Here is a 21,337-nt window from a genome sequence, read left to right on the forward strand (position 1 = left end):
CTGAATGTGATATTGGCTTGTGATTCACCATAAAACAATGGGGACTTTGGGGGGAGTGAAGGTCAGTCCTTAAAAGGGGTTATCCAGGGGAAAAAAAAAAAAAAAAAAACATTTATATATCAACTGGCTCCAGAAAGTTAAACAGATTTGTAAATTACTCCTATAAAAAAATATTCATCCTTTCAGTACTTATGAGCTGCTGAAGTTAAGTTGTTCATTTCTGTCTAAGTCCTCTCTGATAACACGTGTCTCGGGAACCGCCCAGTTTAGAAGCAAATCCCCATAGCAAACCTCTTCTACTCTGTGCAGTTCCCAAGACAAGCAGAGATGTCAGCAGAGAGCACTGTTGCCAGACAGAAAACAACAACTCAACTTCAGCAGCTGATAATTATTGAAAGGATTAAGATTTTTTAATAGAAGTAATTTACAAATCCGTTTAACTTTCTGGAGCCAGTTGATATAAAAAAAAAAAAAAAAGGTTTTTCCTAGAATACACTAAATTGGAAAACAAATCAATTCTTCTGATTGATTATTCATACAGATATGCAACCGACGTGCCTCCAGCCATTGAGAAACTACAACTTCCAGTATGTTCAGGTGCTGAACTAGCCTTCATGTCAGTGTTTCCCAACCTGGGTGCCTCCAGCTGTTGCAAAACTACAACTCCCAGCATGCCCGGACAGCCAACGGCTGTCCGGGCATGCTGGGAGTTGTAGTTATGCAACAGCTGGAGGCACACTGGTTGGGAAATACTGCTGGTGACTTGAAGGGCAGTGCCCATACCAAGCTCTCTACCAGCATGCAAGGAAAAGATCAAACAAGAATACACAAAGTAGTACTCACCGACAATGTACTCCAACTCTTCAGGACCGGATATGCTCAGTAAATCGGCACCCTGGCTCTGACAAGATCTATACGCTTCCTTCCACTTCAGGACGGAGTTAACATTGAACTGGTAGCAATGCTGGAGCGCCAAACTCTGATTCCAGGTGCCAAGACAGCCGTTCACTACAGCAGGAATATAGAAATGTTATATAACTATTTTATTCAGATTTTCTGCTTGTCCACCCCTGGCTTAGGCTGTGTCCAAACATTGCAATTTAAATTAACTGGTGCCAGAAAGTTAAACAGATTTGTAAATTACTTCTATTTAAAAATCTTAATCCTTCCAGTACTTATCAGCTGCGGTATGCTCCACAGGAAGTCCTTTTCTTTTTGAATTTCTTTTCTGTCTGATCACAGTGCTCTATGCTGACACCTCTGTCCATGTCAGGAACTGTCCATAGTAGGAGCAAATCCCCATCGCAAACCTCTCCTGCTCTGGACAGTTCCTGACACGGACAGAGGTGTATGCAGAGAGCACTGTGGTCAGACAGAAAGGAAATTCAAAAAGAAAAGATTCCTGTGGAGTATACAGCATCTGATAAGTACTGGAAGGATTAAGATTTTTAAGTAGAATAAATTACAAGTCTGTTTGACTTTCTGGCACCAGTTGATTTGAAACATTTTTTTTTTTCCACCGGAGTACCCCTCTTAATGGTGGATCACTCATACACAAGAGGGGGGAAGGGGGGGGATTTTTTTTTGGGGGGGGGAAGCTTTATCCTTTAATTCTTTTAGGAATGCGAGTGAGATCCCCAGTTCTACAACATTCAGAGTCTGCCAGACCTCAACGATGTTACACAAATAGGGGCACAATGTTATGCTATGTTGTGTTGTCACGGCCCAATGCAGTAACCCGAAATACTACCATGTAATCTTATGTCACAATGGACGCAACATCATTGGTATATATAGGTCAAGCGGAGACCGGCTGTGAAGGACTAGAGCAGAACTTTAATGGACAGTCCATAACAGGGGTACTCCAGTGAATTAAACCTATGAAAAATCTGCTCAGGGAGGGAGACAACATTCATAGTCCAGACCCCAGGACGCCTATTATATTAAAGGAGTAGTGCAGTGAAAACTATCCTTTGGATAGGGGATAAGTTCTAGATCGCTGGGGGGGGTCCGAGCGCTGGGACCCCCGCGATCTCCTAGGCCCCAGCAGTCTGCCGGAAGTTGCTGTTCCAACCCCTGCAGGGAGCCACGGCCGACACGCCCCCTCCATGTAACTCTATGGGATAATTGGAGGGGGCGTGTTGGCACACCCCCTTCCGGCAGACTGCCGGGGCCCCGTTCAGGAGATTGCGGGGAGTCACAGCGGTCGGACCCACCTCGATCTATAACTTATAAGTTATCTTTCCCTACACTACTCCTTTAATACAGCATGTACACAGATATGAACATTTATATATACTGTAGTTATCATCAATGTCTCCTATATGGAGCCTTTTTAAACTCACAACATTGGACCCAATACCTATTTAACTTTAAGGAAGCTATTGAATATAATCAAGGTTTTTAGCTGCCTGTTAAGGACGAGCTGGGTCTTTTTTTTTGGGGGGGGGCATTTGACCCTTTTTGGAATGTATCCACTGTTATTTCCTTTCCCAGGCACGTGGCGAGTATTCTACATACTGTGCACCGCCTGGTTCCTGACATCCTCCTGTAACGCCTTTCATTACGTTACATCCCTAGGAACACCTTTCGCCAATAATTCTTTATTATTATTAATAATGCTTTACTTAATATAGCGAGCACAGATTCCGCATCGCTGTAAGGAGCTTGTCATCACTCAGATTGGTCCTTGTCCCTATCGGGCTTGACATTCTAAAATCACCTATTTGTATCTTTTTGGATTGTGGATTAGTATCTTTTTGGATTTAGGAAACCCACGCAAACACTGGGAAAACATACAGACTTATTGCAGATGTTGTCCTTGGTGGGATTTGAACCTAGGACCCCAGTGTTGCTAACCACTGAGCCACCAGGCTGCCCAAAACGATTGCTAAATGATCTTTCTTGGTCACACCATTCTCAGTAGACTCTTCACACCGATGCAGAAAAAAAAATAAACAAACACCACAAGGTTGGCAGTTCTGGAAATCCAGGATGGGCCCTGGATAGTGAAGTACAGATGACCACACTGTTCAACATCTTTCGGGTTTTCCACAGTAATGTGGACTCACACTTGATTTTATGCTGCACTCCAGGAAGCCCCAATCGAGTCTCTAATAAAGTGGCCATTCAGTGTGTATACATCATTTTAGGGTATGTTCACACTTCCAAAAAGTTCCCATAAACAAACTGCAACCAAGAGGCCTGTCATTTCTGTGTTCTCCAAAGCCTATGCTACATTTGCCCAGCTGAATCTTTCGACAGCAATAACAGCCGCCTGACACGGTTCCCTAAAGTAAATGCAGAGCGATCAGCTGATCATCCGAGCATCTATCTTAGGAAAAAAGAATGGCTTGGTAAACAACCCCTTTAAATAAAACATGCAGACATTTCTATTTTCTTACATGTCATACACGCTATGTTTAGCGATGAAGGCCTCAGTTCCTGGACCGCTACCATCCATATGACACAGGAAGATAGGAATTTATGAACAAATCAAAAGAAAGCGGAAGAGGGTGCTGTAATACATATAGTAGACAAAAACTATTCATTAATAGGGGATTTTACAGCAGCATTTTTAGTGTTCAGCGACCCAACAGTTACCAACAGGAGAGACTGATAGTCCAGCACTGTCGTTGCACAAACCAGCACGGGAGATCTCAATAGATACCGATCCAGGAATAAGCAAAATACTATGCATAAGAAGTATGGACAGTCGGCACTCACCACTCACCTTCATGAACTTCTCTTTATTATTGCATACTCACATACATATTCTGGGGTGGACGTACGGGGGGGGGGGGGGGGGGGAGATTGAGGCTACAGCAGCCGTTTTGTACGTCTTAGTGCTTCATCAGGCCTCCTTCGGAGGCCCGATGAAGCACTAAGATGTGCGAAATGGCTGCAGTAGCCCCCTCCCACGTACATACACACTAGAACAGGCATAGGCAACCTTCGGCACAGCAGATGTTTTGAACTACATCTCCCATGATGCTCTTACACCCAAAAAGCTGCCAAAGCATCATGGGAGACGTAGTCCAAAACATCTGCAGTGCCGAAGCTTGCCTCTATCTGCCCTAGAATATGTATGTGAGTATTCAATAATAAAGAGAAGAAGTTCATGAAGAAATGGTGAGTGCCGACTGTCCGTACTTCTTATGAACGATCCAACAGTTACCCCACGGATTACCTGATCTCTATCTAGATCTATGCATCAGAGTAAGAAATATATCTAACCTGGTTTTAAGCAGTCCCCCACAAGGACGTTGTCATCAAAGTTTTGAGACGTCACGCACCACTCCTTATTTTCGGCAGCGTCATAGATACAGTCATTATACCAGTTCCCCTCGTGAAGGAAAGGAAATTCACAGGGTTTTCCATTAGAATTCCCACCCGTCGTGTACACAACTAAAAGACAAAAGCAAAACATAAAGAAACAATTATAAAAAAACAAAAAAAAAACAATTGTTCTACAGAAAAGAATATTCCCACCTATTATTTTATTTTCCATTTTACAGCACTGCATCTTGGTGCCCGGCTACTCATCCATCCTAAGCAGGGTCCCATCTGTCACTGAAGCTCATCTCACAGAGTGGGGGCCAGAGCATGTCAAGGATGGGTAAGTAGCAGGGCCCTGTGTAGGAGATTACAGGGGGGCCCCCAGCAGTCATTCCTCCCCCCCCCCCCCGCAACGATCACAACATTTTCCTCTACCGTGTTAATAGAGGATACATTTTATTTCCCTAGTGTACCCTTTAAAGGGGTACTCCACTGGAAAACATTTTTTTTTTTAATCAACTGGTGCCAGAAAGACTTCTATTAAATAATCTTAATCCTTTCAGTACTTATCAGATGCTGTTATGATCCACAGGAAGTTCTTTTCTTTTTGAATTTCCTTTCTGCCTGACCACAGTGCTCTCTGCTGACACCTCTGTCCATTTTAGGAACTGTCCAGAGTAGGAGCGAATCCCTATAGCAAACCTCTCCTGCTCTGGACAGTTCCTGACTGCTGAGGTGTAAGCAGAGAGCACTGTGGTCAGGCAAAAAGGAAATTCAAAAAGAAAAGAACTTCCTGTGGATCATAACAGCAGCTGATAAGTACTGGAAGAATTAAGATTTTTTTAATAGAAGTAATTTGTAAATTACTTCTATAAAAAAAATTAAAAAAAATCTTATCAGCTACTGTTATGATCCACAGGAAGTTATTTTTTTAATTTCCTTTTTGCCCAGCTCTCTGCTGCCACCTCTGTCCATGTCAGGAACTGTCTGGATCAGGAGCCAGTTGATTTTATATATATATATATATATATATATATATATATATATATATATATATAAATAAAAAGGTTTTTCCTGGAATGCCCCTTTAACCCCTCCTTGTGTGTTCTCTAACAGAAAGTGCATCTGATGGATTTATCTTATCATACACTGTGTAGAAGCTAAATGGTAAAGCTCCTTTCACACTACCGTTTGTGTACGGCAGGTGACGTCCGTTAGGAAGATAGCGGGAGAAAAATTTGCGCTTGCCACATCTTTTTCTCCCACTATCTTCGGCCACAATAATGGGAGTTATAACGGATATTAGAGGAATCCCATTCAAGTGAATGGGCTCCTCTTTGCCCGTTATGACTCTCGTTAGGCTCCATTACAATAATGGACAAGCAAAGTGAAAAAAATAAATAAATAAATAAATAAAAAAAAAGAGCCCTTAACGTCCGTTTGTAAAGGAGCCACTTTCATAGTGTGAATGTAGCCTTAGACATTTTAAATGAAGGCTATTTAGAAATTCTGTTTACGTTATTAAAGATACAAATGAACAAAAATAATAACATTGCTAATAGAATAAATGTGCACATTTGGCCGTTGACTTTAAAGCGTCAGAAAACCTCTTGAACCCTGTGACTGTGAATACAGATATTTGATTATAGAGAACATCTTCAGGTAAAGGAAATCCTGCCTTACAGGTCTGACAGAGAGAGAAATAAAAAGAAGAAGCGCTTGGTTTTTCAAGAATAGTTTTTATCTTTAAAGGGAAGTTTAAAGACAAATGTACTACTCATGTATCAATTTATGAAACCTTTGGGCCCAAACATCTGGTATAGATGAAATGTTGAGGTGGAAGGGGGCAGAGATGTTTTTGCCATTCAAAGAGCATGGTAACTGAAAAATTCAAGAAACTCCTCATTTACAAGATTCCAAAGTATTTTTGGAACATACAAAACAGGAAGCGTGGAAAATCACTTTAAAGTAAATCTGAGAAGATCCGAATTTTGCTACTAACTGGTCAGAGCAATGTTTAAATTAAATGGGCACGTTTAAAAAAAAAAAATATTTGGATATTTCGTAAAGACATATTAAAAGCTGTGATTGTTTTGAGTCTAAGTGTTCACAAGAACAAGACAGGAGAAGTGCCTTTTTAAGGCTGCATTCACACCACGTTCTTGCAATAAAGTCCCTGAAGAAAAACAGATTCCTCAAAACCTGACTAAACTATCAAAACGTGTGTACAGATTTTAACCCGTATATGGTTTGAAAAATGTCCGGTTGCATCCGTTTTTTAAGAAAAAAAACATAAGTTTTTAACTTTTCACTCCATTATGAATAAAGTTTCACTTGTTTGATTGAAATTCCAAGAAAAAAAAATGTACAAAGTCAAAAACCGTATGGTGCAAACCGGATGGAACCGTACGCACATACAGTTCTGTACGGTTCCCATTGATTCCCATGTTAAAATTTTTTTTTTTTTAAATACATATGGTTTAATACGGTTTTTCACACGGACAAAAAACCCTGGTAGGCTATGGTTTTGGGTACAGGAAAAAAAACGGACAAAACCGTACAAGACGCAAAACGGATGCATCTTTTGTCATACGGTTTTTAATGGAGAATCAATGCATACTGGTTTTTAATACGATTTTGTACGATTTTCACATTAAAAACGTATATGGGAACTGTATTGCAGAAACATGGTGTAAATGCAGCCTTAGTGTGTTCTCTCCCGGCTCTGTGTCACGTGACCTGGACAGACTCATGATGTAAGTCTATGGGGTCATCCAGGCAAGTCTCAGATACAGAGCGAGGAGAGGAGCGAGCTGCAGCAGTGTACAACGGTTTTGAGGTTCTAACAACTTTTGGAGAGCTGTCCCATGACCTGGACCTAACGAATTACAGACGGGCAGATATGAAAATCACCTTTGTTTTACTTTTTGGACATGGATTCTGTATCAGGTCGCTTAGATGCAAATTGGCTACACAATCAGAAAATCCGCAGCAGAAATCTAAGGTCGGGTTCACACTTCGGAAATTCCGGCCGGATAAAATCAGTTTCAAGATTTAGAGTGTGGCTAGTGCCGACTGAATCGGTCAGCACTGGGACCACATGGACATTGCCGTCCAGATAGACGGCAATGTCTGTGGCGCGGATTCGGCCAGAACATTGAGCAGGTTCAATGTTCTGGCAGAATTATTTGATAGGGGAATTCCCATCCGAAATTCCAGAGCGGAATTCCAAACAGAAATTTCATAGTGTGAAGAATATGCTTTGGGTGCTGTAGATTGCATGATGTTTTTTTTTTCCAATTTAAAGGGGTACTCCCGTGGAAAACTTTTTTTTAAATGAACTGGTGCCAGAAAGTTAAACAGATTTGTAAATTACTTCTATTAAAAAATCTTAATCCTTCCAGTACTTTTTAGGGGCTGTACAATACAGAGGGAATTATTTTCTTTTTGGATTTCTCTGCTGTCATGACCACAGTGCTCTCTGCTGACCTCTCCTGTCCATTTTCAGAACTGTCCAGAGCAGCATATGTTTGCTATGGGGATTTTCTCCTGCTCTGGACAGTTCCTAAAATGGACAGCAGATGTCAGTAGAGAGCACTGTGGTCATGACATCAGAGAAATCCAAAAAGAATAGCATTTCCTCTGTAGTATATAGCTCCTTAAAAGTACTGGAAGGATTAAGATTTTTAACCCCTTAAGGACTAAGCCCTTTTTCACCTTAAGGTCTGAGCCCTTTTTCACTGTCACTTTAAACATTAATAACTCTGGAATGCTTTTAGTTATCATTCTGATTCCGAGACTGTTTTTTCGTGACATATTCTACTTTAACATAGTGGTAAAATTTTGTGGTAACTTGCATCCTTTCTTGGTGAAAAATCCCAAAATTTGATGAAAAATTTGAAAATTTAGCATTTTTCTAACTTTGAAGCTCTCTGCTTGTAAGGAAAATGGATATTCCCAATAAATTTTTTTAATTCACATATACAATATGTCTATTTTATGTTTGCATCATAAAATTTATGAGTTTTTACTTTTTGAAGACACCAGAGGGCTTCAAAGTTCAGCAGCAATTTTCCAATTTTTCACAAAATTTTGGAACTCGCTTTTTTCAGGGACCAGTTCAGGTTTGAAGTGGATTTGAAGGGTCTTCATATTCGAAATACCCCATAAAAGACCCCATTACAAAAACTGCACCCCCCAAAGTATTCAAAATGACATTCAGTCAGCATTTTAACCATTTAGGTGTTTCACAGGAATAGCAGCAAATGAAGGAGAAAATTTACAATCTTCATTTTTTACACTCGCATGTTCTTGTAGACCCAATTTTTGAATTTTTGCAAGGGGTAAAAAGGAGAACATTTTTACTTTTATTTGAAACCCAATTTTTCTCGAGTAAGGACATACCTCATATGTCTATGTTAATTGTTCGGCGGGCGCAGTAGAGGGCTCAGAAGGGAAGGAGCGACAAATGGTTTTTGGGGGGCATGTCACCTTTAGGAAGCCCCTATGGTGCCAGAACAGCAAAAAAAAAAAAACACATGGCATACCATTTTGGAAACTAGACCCCTCGGGGAACGTAACAAGGGGTAATGTGAACGTTAATACCCTACAGGTGATTCACGACTTTTGCATATGTAAAAAAAAAATAATATGCTTGGTTTCCCAAAAGTTTTACATTTTTAAAAAGGGTAATAGCGGAATATACCCCCCAAAATTTGAAGCCCAATTTCTCCCGAATCAGAAAACACCCCATATGGGGGTGAAAAGGGCATGCTGGGAGTTGTGGTGGTCTGCCTCCTGCTGTTGCATAACTACAGCTCCCAGCATGCCCTTTTTGCATGCTGGGAGCTGTTGCTAAGCAACAGCAGGAGGCTGTCACTCACCTCCAACGATCCAAGCCGCGCAGGTCAGTCCCTCGTTGTCGCCGCCGCTGCTCCTGGGGCCCCGATCCCAACATTGACGCCGGGGATCGGGGTCCCCAGCTCCCGGGGTGCACGTTCCGCACCCGCTCACGTCCTCCGGAAGAGGGGCAAAGCGGGTTGCGGGAGTGACACCCGCAGCAGGTGCCCTGATTGGTCGGCCGGGAAACCGGCCGACGAATCAGGGCGATCGTGAGGTGTCACCAGTGCCACCTCACCCCTGCTGGCTGTGGCTGTTCGGGGCCGTCGGAGACAGCCCCGATCAGCCAGTAATTCCGGGTTACAGGGTAACTGGAGACCCGATTGACCCGGAATCTGCCGCAGATCGCTGGACTGAATTGTCCAGCGATCTGCGGCCATCGCCGACATGGGGGGGCATAATGATCCCCCTGGGCGATATGCCCCGATGCTTGCTGAACGATTTCAGCAGGCATCAGGCACCGGCTCCCCTCCAGCTAGCGGCGGGGGGCCGGGATTTGACAGGACGTACTCAAACGTCCCGAGTCCTTAAGGACTCGGAAAAGGGGCCGTTTGAGTACGTCCTGCGTCCTTAAGGGGTTAAATAGAAGTAATTTACAAATCTGTTTAACTTTCTGGCACCAGTTGATTTAAAAAAGAAAAAAGTTTTCCACAGGAGTACCCCTTTAAACGTCCTTTATCATAAAGCAGTAACTAAAAGAGGAGATCAGAGAAGGGGTATACAGCTGCAGTTTCTGTTTCCGTGAAACATGGAGATAGAAAATGTATATTTACAGAAAGGAAAAGATCCATTAACCAGGTTATACACACCATGTCTGTGTGTAAATAAACATGATTTTCCACGTATTTAAGTATAGGCACGCGATAACGTTAATGGATCGTAACAAATTATAGAAAGCCATGATAACTGAGGCAAGGTAGAGTAGCATGGCAGAAAAGCCGAAGTATGAAGTGGAGGAAGCAGAAACTTAACCACGCGTCTTCTCCAAACATAGAAAAGGTAAAGCCGGTGCCAAAATCCTGAGTTATTTTCCAATAACTCAGGTTTTGACCCCCTTCATGCAATGCACCTAGAATGTAACTTCTATATAGCAGTAGCCTCTCTCTTGGGTCCAATGAGACAGCTAGAACAGTGGTCTCCAAACTGTTGACCTCCAGGTGTTGCAAAACTACAACTCCCAGCCTGCCCAGACAGCCAAAGGCTGTCCGGGCAGGCTGGAGGTTGTAGTTTTGCAACATTTGGAGGTCCACAGTTGGGACACCACAGTTCTAGCTGGCTTATTGGACCCAAGAGAGAGGCTACTGCTATATTTCTATGCCCACAAGTAATAAAAGTATAAATCTTTAGTATTATAGTATCAATCTTTGCAGATGATACTAAACTCTGAAAAGCGGTAAACACAATAGAGGACAGTGCACTGTTACAAATGGATCTGTATAGGTTGGAGGTTTGGGCTGAGGAGTGGCAGATGAGGTTCAACACTGATAAATGTAAGGTAATGCACATGGGGAGGAAAAATCCGGGCTGGGATTATGTGTTAAGTGGGAGAACACTTGGGACGACTGAAGTGGAAAAGGACTTGGGAATCTTAGTTAATAGTAAATTTAGCTGTAGTGACAAGTGTCGGGTAGCTGCTGCCAAGGCAAATAAAATCATGGGGTGCATCAATAGGGGCATAGATGCCGACGAAAAGGAAATAATTCTACCGCTGTACAAATCACTAGTCAGACCACACATAGAATACTGTGTACAGTACTGGGCACCAGTGTACAAGAAATGTATAGTGGAGCTGGAGAGGGTTCAAAGACGGGCAACCAGGGTAATACGGGGAATGGGAGGACTACAGTATCCAGAAAGATTATCAGAATTAGGGTTATTTAGGGGAGACCTAATAATTATGTATAAATATATCAGGGGGCCGTACAGAGATCTCTCCCATGATCTATTTATACCCAGGACTGTATCTATAACAAGGGGGCATCCTCTACGTCTAGAGGAAAGAAGGTTTCTACACCAGCACAGACGGTGGTTCTTTACTGTAAGAGCAGTGAAACTGCAGAATTCTCTGCCTGAGGAGGTGGTCATTGTTAACACGGTAAAATAATTTAAAAAAGGTCTGGATGCATTTTTAGAGAGTAATAACATCGCTGGTTATGTATATTAGATTTATAGGGACAGAACATTGATCCAGGGATTTATTCTGATGCCATATTTGGAGTCGGGAAGGAATTTTTACCTCAAGTATGAGGGTTTTTGCCTTCCTCTGGATCAACTCAGTAGGGACTCAGTAGGGTTATAGGTTGAACTTGATGGACTCTGGTCTTTTTTCAACCTTATGAACTAAGTTACTATGTTACTAAGTAAGGACGTAAACTTTTTTCACCACTTTTTCTTCCTCATTTAGGTGATCGTAACCCCTGAAGAATTCTTGTAAATGAGTAGAAAGCATGGTGTGGATTTGTTGTAATATTAGAGAGAAGTTGTCCCTCTGGTCAAATGCATCATAGATTAATCATTGTACAAAAACATTTCTATTTTTTAAAAATTCCTCACAAGTTAAAAACAAAAACATATAAAAAAGGTAAGTGAGTCCACCCCTCACATTATATATACAGTATCTCCCATAAGTGAGTCCACCCCTCACATTATATACAGTATTTCACATAAGTGAGCCCACCATACATATGTGTGTGAGGGGTGGACTCACTTACGGGAGATCTTTAACCTCTCCCTCTCTTCTGGGGTCTTTCCCTCCTCCTTCAAACACTCTATCATAACCCCACTATTGAAAAAAAACATCTCTGGACCCATCCTGTGCAGCCAACTATCGACCCGTTTCAAATCTCCCCTTTATCTCCAAACTCCTGGAACGCTTGGTCTACTCCCGCCTTATCCACTATCTCTCCGAGAACTCTCTCCTTGACCCCTTACAGTCTGGTTTCCGCTCCCTTCACTCCACAGAAACGGCCCTAACCAAAGTCACTAACGATCTTCTGACGGCCAAATCAAATGGCAATTTCTCTTTACTGATTCTCTTGGACCTCTATGCGGCTTTTGACACTGTGGATCACCAACTCCTCCTCAGTAGTCTCCGCTCCATCGGTCTCAAGGACTCTGCTCTAGCCTGGTTTTCCTCCTATCTCTCTGGCCGCTCCTTTAGCGTCTCCTTTTCTTGCTCTACTTCTCTTCCCCTTGCTGTCGGGGTTCCCCAGGGATCGGTCCTGGGTCCTCTGATCTTTTCACTCTACACATCCCCCATTGAAAAAACAATCAGTAGATTTGGTTTCCAGTACCACCTCTATGCTGATGACACCCAACTTTATACCTCTTCCTCCAACATCACCCCTGCACTCCTACAGAATACCAGTGACTGTCTCTCTGCTGTCTCAGACATCATGTCCTCTTTATATCTGAAACTAAATCTTTCTAAAACAGAACTTCTTGTTTTTTCTCCATCAACTGATACTGTACCTAACCCTGACATTTCCATCTCGGTATGTGGTACTACCATAACTCCCGGGCAGCAGGCTCGCTGTCTTGGAGTTATACTTGACTCTGATCTGTCTTTCACTCCCCATATTCAGTCTCTTTCACGTTCTTGTCACCTGCATCTCAAAAACATTTCCAGAATCCGCCCGTTTCTCACTACTGAAACTGCTAAAACTCTCATTATTGCTTTGATTCACTCTCGCCTCGACTACTGTAACTCTTTACTAATAGGCCTTCCTTTCTCCAAACTCTCTCCTCTTCAGTCCATCCTTAATGCCGCAGCCAGACTCCTCTTCCTCTCCAGCCTCTACACCGACGCCTCCTCCCTGTGCCAGTCACTACACTGGTTACCAATTCAGTCCAGAATACAGTACAAAATCCTCAGTCTCACACACAAAGCTCTCCACAATGCTGCACCTCCCTACATCTCCTCTCTCATCTCTGTCTACCATCCTACACGTTCTCTCCGATCTGCTAATGATCTCACACTAACATCTTCTATAGTCCGAACTTCTCACTCCCGTCTCCAAGACTTCACTCGTGCTGCACCGATCCTCTGGAATGCTATCCCTCAATCCCTCAGACTCAACAACAACATCCATAGTTTCAAACGTGGCCTAAAAACACATCTCTTCAGACAGGCCTATAACAGTCTCTAATTGGCCTCAACATATCCCCAACATATCCCCAACATATCCTCAACATATCCTCAACATATCCTCAACATATCCCCAACATATCCCCAACATATCCCCAACATATCCCCAACATATCCCCAACATATCCCCAACATATCCCCACACCTCTTGTTTGAATAGTTATTGTGTAATATTATGTTGGATACTTGTCTTTGTTTGTACCCCATAATTGTAAGCGCTGCGGAATCTGTAGGCGCTATATAAATAAAATAAATAATAATAATACTGTATATATAATGTGAGGGGTGGAGTCACTTATGGGAGAGACTGTATATAATGTGAGGGGTGGAGTCACTTATGGGATATACTGTATATATAATGTGAGGGGTGGACTCACTTATGGGATATACTGTATATAATGTGAGGGGTGGACTCACTTATGGGAGATACTGTATATATAATGTGAGGGGTGGAGTCACTTATGTGAGATACTGTATATATATATATATATAATGTGAGGGGTGGACTCACTTATGGGAGATACTGTATATATAATGTGAGGGGTGGAGTCACTTATGTGAGATACTGTATATATATATATATATAATGTGAGGGGTGGACTCACTTATGGGATATACTGTATATATAATGTGAGGGGTGGACTCACTTATGGGATATACTGTATATAATGTGAGGGGTGGACTCACTTATGGGATATACTGTATATAATGTGAGGGGTGGACTCACTTATGTGAGATACTGTATATATATATATATATATATATATATATATATATATATATAATGTGAGGGGTGGACTCACTTATGGGATATACTGTATATATAATGTGAGGGGTGGACTCACTTATGGGAGATACTGTTTATATAATGTGAGGGGTGGACTTATGTGAGATACTGTATATAATGTGAGGGGTGGACTCACTTATGGGATATACTGTATATATAATGTGAGGGGTGGACTCACTTATGGGAGATACTGTATATATAATGTGAGGGTTTGAGTCACTAAAGGGAGATACTGTATATAATGTGAGGGGTGGGCTCACTTATGGGAGATACTGTATATATAATGTGAGGGGTGGAGTCACTTATGGGAGATACTGTATATAATGTGAGGGGTGGACTCACTTATGGGAGATACTGTATATAATGTGAGGGGTGGACTCACTTATGGGATATACTGTATATATAATGTGAGGGGTGGAGTCACTTATGGGAGATACTGTATATATAATGTGAGGGGTGGACTCACTTATGGGAGATACTGTATATATAATGTGAGGGGTGGAGTCACTTATGGGATATACTGTATATAATGTGAGGGGTGGACTCACTTATGGGAGATACTGTATATAATGTGAGGGGTGGACTCACTTATGGGAGATACTGTATATAATGTGAGGGTTTGAGTCACTTAAGGGAGATACTGTATATAATGTGAGGGGTGGACTCACTTATGGGAGATACTGTATATATAATGATGTCACGATGTCACGAGGGGCGGAGCCATGAAGTCACGCTGCTCCATCCCCTGTATCGCCCGTCATTACGCAGAGTGAACTCGCTCTGTGCAGTAATGATTGCTGCAGCGGCAATCTCGGGGGTCCGCGGCGATCTGACATCTTATCCCCTATCCTTTGGATAGGGGATAAGATGTCTAGGGGCGCAGTACCCCTTTAAGCATGTGTGGTGAAGCACAGTTGCGCAAAACCGCCGGCGCCTTTGTCAAGGCTAACTAAACGCGTCGGTTTTTATCATATTTTCCTGCCTTCTATGCATGTTTTTTACCTCCACGGAGATTGAATAAATTCTATACTTTTTTATCCACTCTGGAAGTGCTGGGGTTTTTCACTATGGATTTTTTCAAGTGATCTCTTCCTGTATTGTTGCCTCGTGGAGCGGCCACGTTTCCCGTGCACCCAGACTGGATGAGCAGCAGAGACCGAACACTACGAGGGTGAGCTGTATATATTTTCCAGTTCCCCTCCCATAGACATGAATGGAGGGGGGGTGGCGTAATGTCACAGCCCCCACCACATGAACCCAGCCTTCTAAACATACTGTTTAGAGCGCAGAGTGCTGCACGGAGATCGCGAGTGGTCCCAGCAGCGAAACCTACCACGATCAGTCATCTTATCCCCTAAACTTTGGATAGGGGATAAGATGTCTAGGGGCGGAAAACCCCTTCAAAATTAACATCTCACAGCGTTCTTTAGTGTACTTGCCATAAATTCACCACACATTGTGCTAAATTTTAATACATTTTCCTTAACTTCACAAAATTCTATAAACTGTAAATAAATTGGACAAAACTACACACAAGGACCAATGATAAATCCCTCCCCCCGACCCCCATGCTGCCTGTAGATTGGTCTAAATCAGTGTTTTCCAATCAGTGTGTCTGCAGCTGTTGGAAAACTACAACTCCCAGCATGCCTTTGGGTACCCAGCTGAGGTCCAGCACTGCTCCCAATCCCCCTGCTGTCCTCTCTTCCATAAAGCGCTGTCATATGCCTCTGATTGCTTCTGCCAGGAGAGATGGCGCTTGATGTTGTCAGTGACACTAACCAGCGCCATTCAGTCGGCATTAGAAGGAAGCACTTGGCTGCCAAATGCAAGAAGGGCATGAAGCAGAACCCAGTCACCAGGCCCAATTTTTAAGTCACCATGGCAACCTGGTTATTGTCCAGATAGACAAATGGGTTAAATCTAACATCAGATCCGATCAGTAATGGAGTCATATTCAATTAAAAAGAACAGAGTCATAACAGCGGATGTAAACATATTATCTTGCTAAATTCTCCTCCGCTACAAGTCAATTTTATTTAAAAAGGGGAAGTTTTAAATAATCCTGTAGAGGCCTTTTTTTTACCGTAATCGGTTAACCTCTTAGGGAACAGCACATTTTGGTCTTCAGGCCACAGCCAATTTAAATTTTGTCTCTTTTTTAATTTTTTTTCTACACGCCTTTTAAGACTCATAACACAGAAAAATATTGAAAAAAATGTTTAGGCAATGTTCTTTATGGGTAACTGGCATGTTCTCTTTATTCTGTGGGTCGATAGGAATAAAATGATACCCATCCTTATCTGCTTGCTACTTAAAAAATGTATAAAAGTTACAAAAAACTATTTGTAAGAAAATGAGTATGCTTTTACACAGTTTACTGTATGGGAACGTTAACATTATATTTTAATAGTTTGGACATTTTCACATATGGCAATACCAAATTTGTTTTTCTTTTTCTGTTATTAGTTTTTTTTTTACATTTTTTTGTTTGTAAAATGGGAAAAGGGAGTGAATCGAAACCTTTAAACTACTTCTTCTTTACAAGGGTTTAATCATAGAAACCTTTTGATTTCTACTACTATTCAGTGCTATGCATGGCCAAATCAGTACAATCTGCTGACTATACAAGTAGATGGCACAGAGCAGGTAAGGGGACCTCCGGCTGCCATTTTCACTCATCTGCCCCCCACAATCACGCTTCGGGTGGTCTGATGAGTGCAACTAGGTGCACAAACTGCTTTAGATGCCCTGATCAGTATTGATCACAGCATCTAAAGAGTTAATGGCGGGTATCAGCGTGATTGCTGACACCCACCATTATAAGTGAGGTCCCAGCTGTTACATATAGTTGCATAGTTAGTACGGTCGAAAAAAGACATATGTCCATCAAGTTCAACCAGGGAATTAAGGGGTAGGGGTGTGGCGCGATATTGGGGAAGGGATGGGATTTTATATTTCTTCATAAGCATTAATGTTATTTTGTTCCAGGAATGTATCTAATCCTGTTTTAAAGCTGTTAATTTTTCCTGCTGTGACCAGTTCCTGAGGTAGACCGTTCCATAAATTCACAGTCCTCACGGTAAAGAAGGCGTGTCGCCCCTTGAGACTAAACCTTTTCTTCTCCAGACGGAGGGAGTGTCCCCTCGTCCTTTGGGGGGTTTAACCTGGAACAGTTTTTCTCCATATTTTTTGTATGGGCCATTAATATACTTAAATACGTTTATCATATCCCCCCTTAGACGTCTCTTCTCAAGACTAAACAATTGTAACTCCTTTAATCGCACCTCATAGCTAAGATGTTCCATGCCCCATATTAGTTTAGTCGCACGTCTCTGCACCCTTTCCAACTCCGCAGTGTCCCTTTTATGGACAGGTGACCAAAACTGAACAGCATATTCCAGGTGAGGCCGTACCAATGCTTTATAAAGGGGGAGTATTATGTCCCTGTCCCTTGAGTCCATGCCTCTTTTGATACATGACAATATCCTGCCGGCTTTGGAAGCAGCAGCCTGACATTGCATGCTATTCTGTAGTCTGTGATCTACAAGTACACCCAGATCCTTCTCTACCAGTGACTCTGCCAGTTTAATCCCCCCTAAGACATACGACGCATGCAGGTTATTAGTACCCAGATGCATAACTTTACATTTATCCACATTGAACCTCATTTGCCAAGTGTTGACATCAGCTGGGACCTCACGAAGCAGTGCACGAAGCTCCTGCGCTTGTTTATTGTTCATGACGCAAATGTACGTCATGGTGCCCTAAGTACCAGGGCACCATAAGGTACATTTACATTATTTGTCCTCTAGGGGGTTAAAGAGGTTATCCATGATTATAAAAAAATATAAAAAAAAACAAAAAACATAGCTACATTTTTCAAAAAAACAGCACCATCCCTTTCCTCAGGTTGTGTATGGTATTACAACTCCGCTTCATACTCAATGGAACTAAACTGCAATACCGTACAAAAATTAAAGACAAGGGTGGCGCATTTTTTTTTTTTTTTTTTTTTTAACATGAAGCAGGATTATAGAAATTTTACTTCACTAAAAGGTTTAAAGGGGTACTCCGCTGCTCAGCGTTTGGAACAAACTGTTCCGAACGCTGGGGCCTGGAGCTTGTGATGTCATAGCCCCGCCCCCTCACAATGTCATGCCCCACAGCCTCAATGCAAGCCTATGGGAGGGGGCATGACGGATGTCACGCCCCCTCCCATAGACCTGCATTGAGGGGGCGGGGAGTGACATCATGAGGGGCAGAGCTATGACGCCACGAGCTCCCGGTACCGGCTCCAGCGTTTGGAACAGTACTCCAGTACCCCGGAGTACCCCTTTAACTGAATATGAAACTACACAGCTGACCAAACAAAAAATAATCCATCATACATCACCACATACCATGGTACGGAACATCACATATTGCTTCAGGTTTGCCGTTCTGACTCCATTCATCTTTGGTCTTCACTGCTGCAGTTATCGTTCCGTTCTTTACAATTAGTCCATATCCGGAGGCCCCGCTTATACCGCGACCTTCGCAAAGCCACCACAACATTAGCGTGGAGTCACATGGAACCAGCTTCAGGGAATCCTGAGGTTTAAAAAGGTCGACTCCAAGGCACTTTTGGGATCCCAGGCTGAAGAGGCGATGACTGGAGCCCCATGTCCAGACCGAATTATTAGTCTGTGAGCAATTTCCCATTGATAGGCGGTCATTCTCCGCTGTAAGGCACTTACCGGAAAGAACATGGAGAATTTCAAAGGTGTGCACTGTACAGAGAGGAAAAAACAAGGGATATTAAATGTCAGATTCAAAAACTTGTTATATGTTGCACATCTTGGAAAAACATTAACCTTTGCAATATACATCATAAGAAAAGGTTATTTCCTTTTTAGCACTCCCCTAAGCTCACTCTTGTCCAATCAGACTGAAGCATGAAAACGGAGAGGAGGGGGTCACAGAGAAGCCTGCAGTGATTGGACGAAAAGACCCAGCACAGCACAGCAGACTCAGGGAGGAAGAGGAGTCATGGAGAGTGAAGACACGGACCATTCAAAGCACAGAATGAGAAACCAAGAAGGTATTTGTGAGAGAAATATAGGTGTTAGACACATACAAATTATGTGTACATGGTCAGGATTAGGTACTGAGCAACACATTTTTGGGGGAATAGGACAGGTACACACTAATATAAATATGAAATGTAAGTGTAAAAAAAAAAAAAAAAGTTATCTTCAAAATGTATGTCATGATGGTACACAACAAGAGTATTAGGTACGAGGGGACATTCTGGAGGTGGATGTGAGGGATATGGCCTATGACGCTCATAGGCTACATGTCAAATGTTCCTTAACCCCTTCCCGCAGAATGTCATATATAAACGCCGGGTTGTGCAGTGCGTTCGCGCATCCCGGCGTTTATAAATGACATGCAGTTAACCCGGCGATGCGCAGCATCGCACGGGTTAACTGGCAGAAGTCCCGCTGTTTCCAGCAGGGGACAACTTCTGCTTCACCCCCAGGACCATCAATTGATGGTCCTGGTCAGCGATCACTGTGATTGGTCCCTGTGGACCAATCACAGTGATCTGGGGTGAAAGTTCAGATCCCCCGCACTGCCCGCCCCTGGAAGTCGGGCAGAACGGGGGACGAAGACTGCAGGGGCTCGCGGGGACCTGCGGCACACGGGGGGAACACGTGGGGACCGGCGGACTTACCTGGAGCAGCGGCAGGACCGAGGATCAGCGGCAGGACCGGCCACGTGGACGAGCAGCGACGGGACCAGCAGGTAAGTATGTAGTCCTCAGAGGCAGCAGTGAAGATCTTCACTGCTGCTTCTAGGAGTCTGAAAACTACAACTCCCAGCATGCCTAGACAGCCTTTGGCTGTCTGGGCATGCTGGGAGTTGTAGTTTTGCAACATCTGGAGGGCCCCAGTTTGGAGACCATTGTATAATGGTCTCCAATCTGTGCTCTTCCAGCTGTTGCAAAACTACAACTCCCAGCATGCACTGACTGTCCAGGCATGCTGGGAGTTTTAGTTCAGCAACATCTGGCCCTTCAGATGTTGCCGAACTACAACTCCCAGCATGCCCTTCAGCTGTCTGGGCATGCTGGGAGTTGTAGTTTTGCAACAGCTGGAGACACACTGGTTGGGAAACATTGTTTCTAACTCAGTGTTTCCTAACCTGTGTGCCTCCAGCTGTTGCAAAACTATAACTCCCAGCATGCACTAAAAGACCATGCATGCTGGGAGTTGTAGTTTTGCAACATCTGGAGGGCCCCAGTTTGGAGACCGTTGTATAATGGTCTCCAATCTGTGCTCTTCCAGCTGTTGCAAAACTACAACTCCCAGTATGCACTGACTGTCCAGGCATGCTGGGAGTTTTAGTTCAGCAACATCTGGCCCTTCAGATGTTGCCGAACTACAACTCCCAGCATGCCCTTCAGCTGTCTGGGCATGCTGGGAGTTGTAGTTTTGCAACAAATGGAGACACACTGGTTGGGAAACATTGTCTGTTTCTAACTCAGTGTTTCCTAACCTGTGTGCCTCCAGCTGTTGCAAAACTATGACTCCCAGCATGCACTAACAGACCATGCATGCTGGGAGTTGTGGTTTTGCAACAGCTGATGCAAGCCCCCCCCCCCCCCCCCCCCCCCCCGCCCCGCCCCGCCACCCCCGTGAATGTACAGGGTACATTCACATGGGCGAGGCTTTTACAGTGGGTTTCTCGCATCTTGAGATGCAGCTAATTTTGCGCTGGGAAACTCGCTGTAATCCCCCGCCCATGTGACTGTACCCTAAAAACACTACACTACACTAACACAAAATAAAACAAAAAGTTAAAAACACTACATATACACATACCCTTACACAGCCCCCCTCCCCCAATAAGAACGTCCGGTACACCACTGTTTCCAAAACGGAGCCTCCAGCTGTTGAAAAACAACAACTCCCAGTATTGTCGGACAGCCGTTGACTGTCCAGGCATGCTGGGAGTTTTGCAACAGCTGGAGGCACCCTGTTTGGGAATCACTGGCGTACAATACCCCTATGCAAATCCCTAATTTAGGCCTCAAATGCACATGGCGCTCTCACTTTGGAGCCCTGTCGTATTTCAGGGCAACAGTTTAGGGCGACATATGGGGTATCGCTGTACTCGGGAGAAATTGCGTTACAAGGTTTGGGGGGCTTTTTCTTCTTTAACCCTTCGTGAAAAGGAAA

At 43.2% G+C, this 21,337-nt stretch overlaps 1 protein-coding gene across 1 annotated transcript in view; it reads right to left on the reverse strand.

Annotated features, from left to right (window-relative positions):
• Positions 1–21,337, reverse strand: part of LY75 (lymphocyte antigen 75) — a 113,292-nt gene that overhangs the window by 75,381 nt on the left and 16,574 nt on the right. The window contains exons 2-4 of the mRNA XM_056536449.1: positions 18,515–18,883; positions 4,237–4,407; positions 844–1,008 (exon numbers count right to left, since the gene is read on the reverse strand). Of these exons, the coding sequence (XP_056392424.1) occupies positions 844–1,008; positions 4,237–4,407; positions 18,515–18,883 (705 nt within the window). The remainder of the gene's footprint in view (positions 1–843; positions 1,009–4,236; positions 4,408–18,514; positions 18,884–21,337) is intronic.

This window comes from Hyla sarda, chromosome 8 (genome assembly GCF_029499605.1).
Source record: "Hyla sarda isolate aHylSar1 chromosome 8, aHylSar1.hap1, whole genome shotgun sequence".
Classification (NCBI taxonomy): Eukaryota; Metazoa; Chordata; class Amphibia; order Anura; family Hylidae; genus Hyla; species Hyla sarda.